This window comes from Mytilus galloprovincialis, chromosome 2 (genome assembly GCF_965363235.1).
Source record: "Mytilus galloprovincialis chromosome 2, xbMytGall1.hap1.1, whole genome shotgun sequence".
Classification (NCBI taxonomy): domain Eukaryota; kingdom Metazoa; phylum Mollusca; class Bivalvia; order Mytilida; family Mytilidae; genus Mytilus; species Mytilus galloprovincialis.
The window spans coordinates 114,896,028-114,902,679 of NC_134839.1; the positions used below are offsets into that span (position 1 = coordinate 114,896,028).

General features: G+C 33.6%; 1 protein-coding gene across 2 annotated transcripts; it reads left to right on the forward strand.

Annotated features, from left to right (window-relative positions):
• The first annotated feature begins 156 nt into the window (after positions 1 to 156).
• On the forward strand, positions 157 to 4,986 carry LOC143065503 (uncharacterized). Of its 2 annotated transcripts, none has more exons than XM_076239107.1 (5): positions 157 to 312; positions 427 to 482; positions 1,818 to 1,872; positions 2,121 to 2,540; positions 4,203 to 4,986. In XM_076239107.1, the coding sequence occupies exons 1-5, from the start codon at positions 219 to 221 to the stop codon at positions 4,358 to 4,360; spliced, it is 783 nt and encodes a 260-aa protein (XP_076095222.1). In that variant the 5' UTR covers positions 157 to 218; the 3' UTR covers positions 4,361 to 4,986. The 2 variants fall into 2 exon arrangements, with proteins under 2 accessions (XP_076095222.1, XP_076095223.1); XM_076239108.1 differs by having other exon boundaries at positions 2,121 to 2,432.
• Positions 4,987 to 6,652: the final 1,666 nt, after the last annotated feature.

Sequence of the window (6,652 nt, forward strand, 5' to 3'; positions counted from 1 at the left end):
TTGGAAATTTTAGAGGCAATAGGTTTAGCGAAAATGTATGAAATGACAGATGTAATTTGATCTTTGAGAGCACAATATTTCGTCATATATTTGTCAAAACATGCTTTATCATACCATCACCGCGTGCATTCACAATACGTAGAATGTCAAAAAGATAACCTTCTATTATAAAAAGCCTGTGCTTAGGTTTGTCAAGTTATATCTTGAATTTATTGAAGATGAAAGTTATCTATTTACTAGGAATATTGTTGGTGGTTTGTGGACTTAATAAGTCTGAAAAATGTGTCTGTCTTCATTGGGCAAACGATCCAGGTAAAACCGTGTTAGATTGTATTTGTATTTTCGCGGCAGAGTTAAAATAAAATAACGCAATATTTTATGGATCAATGTTTACAAATATTCAACCTTTTATTCTTATTTTCATAGAATCAACGTGCCTTGAAATCCACTTTTTCGAAGGGTTAATAAAACAGAATTTCAGTGTAAGTATTATGTCTTCAAATACAATTGAGAATGAAAATTGGGAATGTGTCAAAGAGACAACCACCCGACCAAGGAGCAGAAAACAGCCGAAGGCCACCAATGGGTCTTCAATACAGCGAGGCAGACCGCACCCGGATGCGTGCTTCAGCTGGCACCTAAACAAAAAAGTGTACTAAATCAGTGATCATGGACGTCATACTAAACTCCAAAATATTTAAATGAACTAAAATTAAAAATTATACAAGACTAAGTTGATTTCGAATAGTATATCATTCTCTTTAATCGACAGCTCATCAAAATATTCGAATTTATCAGGAAACATAAGTTTGAGAAAATGAAATAACAGATACAAACTTAGATTAGAAACGCAAAGGCATATTAATGGAAATTCACTGGTAAATATATCCAAACAGCAACAACCATTATTTTCTAAATCAGATCTTATCACCGGCTATCGGTACGACAAAAACAACAGGTTTTGTGCTAAAGATTGCAGATTTATGTCTACGTTTCCGTTTACAATTGGTACATTGGATTTTACAATCGTGTACAGCAGCTTTCGATCTGCGTGAAATTTGATATAGAAAGTTAAAAGAATATTCTTTGAAGTACTGTTTAGCTTAAGGTTTGGTCAGATTGATTTAGTTGATATACTTAACTTGTGCTTACAAAATTAAGTAAAATATGAGAAATATATATCTCTGGTAAAATACACGAAAAGTGACTGTCAGATGTTTTCTGCTTTGGTCGGATTGTTGTCTCTTTGATACATTTCCCATTTCCATTTTCCATTTTATTTTCCAAAAAATTTTGCACTTCTTATCTTTGTAAGAAATAACGAAATACTTGACATGAATAAAATGAGATCCTGACCTATACTTTCGTGAAAATCTTGCTAAATCTGTAATTACAAAGAAGAAGGGAAACCTGTGTTTCAATTTTGTTTTCCAAAAAAATTCTGCACTATTTATCTTTGTAAGAAGTAACGAAATACTTGACATGAATAAAATATGTATCTGGCCTAAACTTTCGTGAAACTTTCGCTAAATTTGTAATTACATAGAAAAAGGTAAACCTGTGTTTCAAAATAAATATTTGGAACAACAAATGAAAAAAAGCGTCTTAAAAATGATGCAGAAATTCGACAAGTCAAAATAACCGACACGTAAAAGTGATAGCTTGGTGAAACTTCGATATGGTTACCATACTTTGATATGTCTACCATACACGCACTTTAAAATATGGTATTTGTAAATTCTGTTTCTGCAATGCATGATAAATCTTAAAATGAAGAATTGATCATAATAATATTTAACTATGTAATTTGTTTCCAGATTTCGACTATCGATATTTCACTCATCACCATAGAGGAAAAACAGATATGTAGAAGTAAGATTAACAAGTTAATCTCTTTTTCTAACAGAAATTTAAAACATTGGTATAAATGATCATACCTGCACTACCTTCGAATTATCACCTTCATTTCAAATAATAAACTAACAAAATAATTATTTAAAAAGATGTGATTAAAAGTGATACTAGGTCTTCAGTAAAGTTACGTGAACCAAATACGAAAGAACTGGGAATTGCACTCTTAAAATTTCAAAATATTTCCTTATGTATGAATTATTTATCAGATCTTAAAGAAGAAGACAGAAAGCTTGGAGGGAGCATTGATATAACAACAAACCCAGACGGAAGTCATTCGTATGGCGGCAGTGTAGATACGCCATTTGGAGGCGTTAGCGGCCATGTGCATACTTCTCCAGATGGTCATATATCTGGTGGAGATGCTGGGGTGTCTGCTGGATTAGGACTTGGATCTATAGGAGTACACGGTAGTTACGATAAGGGTAAAGGTGTGAGTGGAGGTGTTCATGGTAGTGTTGGTGTTCCTGGAGCAGAAATAGGAGGTTCTGTTGATGTTAATTCACATGGGACTGTTACTGGTGAGGGCAGTGTTACTTCAGGGGGAACTACGTTTAGTGGCAGCGTTAATTCTAAAGGAGAAACTGGTTCAAGCATGACTCAGTCAGTTCCCTTTGGTAAACGTCACGGTAAGGTTACAAAAAACAAAGCTAGAAACAATGTTTCATAAAGATATACTGGTACTAGTAATTAGACAGTCCATGATAGGTTAAAACGGGAGGTTTGACTAGCTATAACAAGAGTGCACACGCTGAAATGTCTCGCCTTCTTTACTAATTATTGATATTATGTTGATAGTCCTAAGTATAAAGCTTTATTAAAAACTGTCACATAAACTTAGCATTGACCAAGATAACTAAACAAAGACCAATGAACCATGAAAATGAGGTCAAGGTCAGATGAACCATGCCAGGCAGACATGTACAGCTAACAATGCTTCCATACAACAAATATAGATGACCTATTACTTATAGTTTAAGAAAAATAGACCAAAACACAAAAACTTAACACTGAGCAATGAACCGTGAAAATGAGGTCGAGGTCAAATAAAACCTGCGGGACTGACATATAGATCATAAAATATTTCCATACACCAAATATAGTTGACCTATGGCATATAGTATTAGATAAAAAGACCAAAACTCAAAAACTTAACTTTGACCACTCAACCATGAAAATGAGGTCAAGGTCAGATGACATCTGCCCGCTAGACATGTACATCTAACAATCATTCCATACAACAAATATAGTAGATCTATTGCATAAAGTATGAGAAAAACAGACCAAAACACAAAAACTTAACTATAACCACTGAACCATGAAAATGAGGTCAAGGTCAGGTGACACCTGCCAGTTGGACATGTACACCTTACAGTCCTTCCATACACCGAATATACTAGACCTATTGCTTATAGTATCTGAGATATGGACTTGACCACCAAAACTTAACCTTGTTCACTGATCCATGAAATGAGGTCGAGGTCAAATGAAACTTGTCTGACGGGCATGAGGACCTTGCAAGGTACGCACATACCAAATATAATTATCCTATTAATTAAAATAAGAGAGAATTCAACATTAAAAAAAATCTGAACTTTTTTTTCAAGTGGTCACTGAACCATGAAAATGAGGTCAAGGACATTTGACATGTGACTGACGGAAACTTCGTAACATGAGGCATCTATATACAAAGTATAAAGCATCCAGGTCTTTCACCCTCTAAAATATAAAGCTTTTAAAAAGTTAGCGAACGCTGCCGCCGCCGCTGCCGTAGCCGCCGCCGCCGGATCACTATCCCTATGTCGAGCTTTCTGCAACAAAAGTTGCAGGCTCGACAAAAACCAGGTTCAACCCACCACTTGTTCAGGGATGTGGCAGTTGTAATTAAAGTCCGTATCAATTACACAACAAATGTATATATTGGCGTTTGTTTTTGTTGCACTTTAGTGTTTCTGTTGTTCCGTTGTTTCCGCTTATAGTTCGTGTTTCCTCGGTTTTAGATTGTAGCCCGGATTTGTTTTCACTCAATCGATTTATGACGTTTAAACAGCGTTAATTACTGTTGCCTTTATTTAAATTAACTTAGGAGTAAATACCCCTTTTCCACAAAGTATTTTATCAAATACTCAAATTAAAAAAAAACAGTTAAAAATAAGTGAAAATCTTGTATTGTATTAATAATATGCACTATCCAAAGACCGACCATTTTGTTTTGATGGTTGTCCATATTGTTATATTTGCTGCGTATTTATACTATTTAGAGTTTGATATTTTACTAATAATATTTACAGTGGAGGTTGATGAAGAAAGGGTGAATGAGGAATCCGAAGAATTAAAGATGATCATCAGTAACAAAAATACAAATGACGACAAATCCGGTGATGTCTTGATAACTATACTTATTCCACAAAGGAGTAGGATACAACAGTCACGGATTACTTACCGTTAATTCTACAGGACAAATTTAATGCTCCAAGACAAAGAAACGTTTAGTTGTTGTATATCTGAATCGGTGCTCACTGATTACCTAGTCAAATGTTATTTTGTTGAGGTGTCAGACCACCAATTAAAAATCCCTATCTGTTCAACCAAATTTTGCAATTTTCAGCTTTCTAAATATTTTACCTTAAGTTTAACTTCATAGAAACCAGGTATATCCTTAATTGTACATGTATCAGCTTTCTACATGCCAATTTTCACCATACCTTTAAAGCCTTCTAACAAAATAACTGACCATCAAACAGAGGTACTCCAAAACAAAAACCTGGTTTCCTGGAAATCTAAAATTAGTATACTATGGAGCGCATTAATCCTCAATTTTTAATGCAAACTCATAGACAAGTAAATTTTGGCTCAAAATGATCTAGATATATTTCTCTTTCACCAAAAGTTTCATTTCTGCAAATTTGTTGGTTAGTTTAAGTAAAAAAGGACATCAAAAGCACTATTTTGTGTCAGAGTAGGGCTACTTTTACATACGTTCTAAATTGGAGGGAGTAATTGGTGGTCTGACACCTAAAATTAGAATAATATATTGTTCATTACTACAGAAAGTTAATAAATGCATGAATTTCGTGTTCCTAGCTTTTTTTGGCCTGAAGAATTCCATTGTGACAATAACTTATAGTAGATAAGAAATTTTTCATTGCACTTCTTGTAAAATTAGATTTTTTCCCCCTAACAAACAGCTGTATTCTTGTATAAAATACGTGTAGCCTATTTGTAAAACAATATAAAATGTGAAGAATCTGTATATTATTTGTTAGCACGATTGATTTGAATCAATGTGTAGTTGGAAATCTGAATTTTATTTGTTTTCATTGCTTTAACTGGTCAAAATTTAAAGTTGTAACTAACAGGAAATTTAGCAAATATGAACGCAAGATAACGAAAGGATAAATATCCAAACCATGTTGGTTAGTTGCAAACTGTGATAAGCCATTTATAACATAGATACATAACCTGGGAATACGTAAATTACAACATTGCCTGATTAACTTTATATGAAAATTAATCTGTCTGTCCACTATGAGATTACATATTTTCTTTGACAACCAGTTCTGATAGAGATATTTTCCCATAAAAATTAAATTAGTGAAACAAAAGATAACAAAAAATGTTTGACATACTTACTGCTGTTTTACTCTATGATTGATAATGATAGCCTTAAAAGGGGAAGGCAGAAGGTACTGGATGGATAGTCAAACTAATAGTTGATGACATACTGACAAAGTCATGGTAAAATACAAAAAAAAAAAAAGGAAAAAAAAAACCCAAATAACTGTCTCCAAAAAAAACATAGAAAACTAAAGACTGAGGAAACGAATCCCTCCAAAAACAAGGAGTGATCTCAGTTAATCAGATCTCAATATGCGACACCTGTCTTGGTGTTCCTAATAAAGCATTGAAATGAGGTCAATGCCCCATCCGCATAATCATTTCCATGTGGACCGTAAAAATGGGGTAAACCTCTAATTTGGCATTACAATTAAAATGTTCATATCAGAAGGAACATGTAAACTAAGTTTCAAGTTGATTGGACTTCAACTTCATCAAAAACTACCTCAACCAAAAACTTTAACCTAAAGCAGGACAGACGAACGAACGGACGGGCGCGCATACTAGAAAACATAATGCCCATAAATGTGGCCTAAAAATAATCACTGTCCATAATCTATCATATATTATATGACAGTTGTTATCTTATGGTTCGTTTCTGTGTTTGTTGCATTGTTTTTTGTTTTTGTTGCATGTCAGTGTTTCTATTGATTTGTTGTTTTCCTCTTATAGTTGATGTGTTTATCTCAGTTTTAGATTGTAACCGAGATTTATTTTCTCGCAATCAATTTATGACCTTTGAAATAAACTCCTCATAGATAACAGGATTAAATTTTGTATTAGTGACACTCTAATCCAAAAGAGTTAAAAATGACAAATAAAGTATGAAGTTGAAGAGCATTGAGGACCAAATTTCCCAAAAGTTTTGCCAAATACAGCTAAGGTAAACTATTCCTGATTTAGAACAGCGGTATACCTCTGGTGCCTTTATATAATTTACCCTAAACTTTTGGTTAACCTTTAGTGCCACAACCACCATTATTGTAACATTAAAACTCCTGAACAATTTACCTTTATCTCTACAATGAAATCACAAACAGGTGTAAAGCTATTTAGCAAAACATTTGTATGATTGAACATTTTCTGTTGACTTTTGTACAGCGGTATACTACCTTTGCCTTTA

Excerpts from the sequence above, each read along its gene's own strand:
- LOC143065503 (XM_076239107.1), top strand. The coding sequence starts at position 219 with ATGAAAGTTATCTATTTACTAGGAATATTGTTGGTGGTTTGTGGACTT. Across the intron at positions 1,873-2,120 it reads GGAAAAACAGATATGTAGAA|ATCTTAAAGAAGAAGACAGA; the intron begins GTAAGATTAACA and ends ATTATTTATCAG. Across the intron at positions 2,541-4,202 it reads TCCCTTTGGTAAACGTCACG|TGGAGGTTGATGAAGAAAGG; the intron begins GTAAGGTTACAA and ends TAATATTTACAG.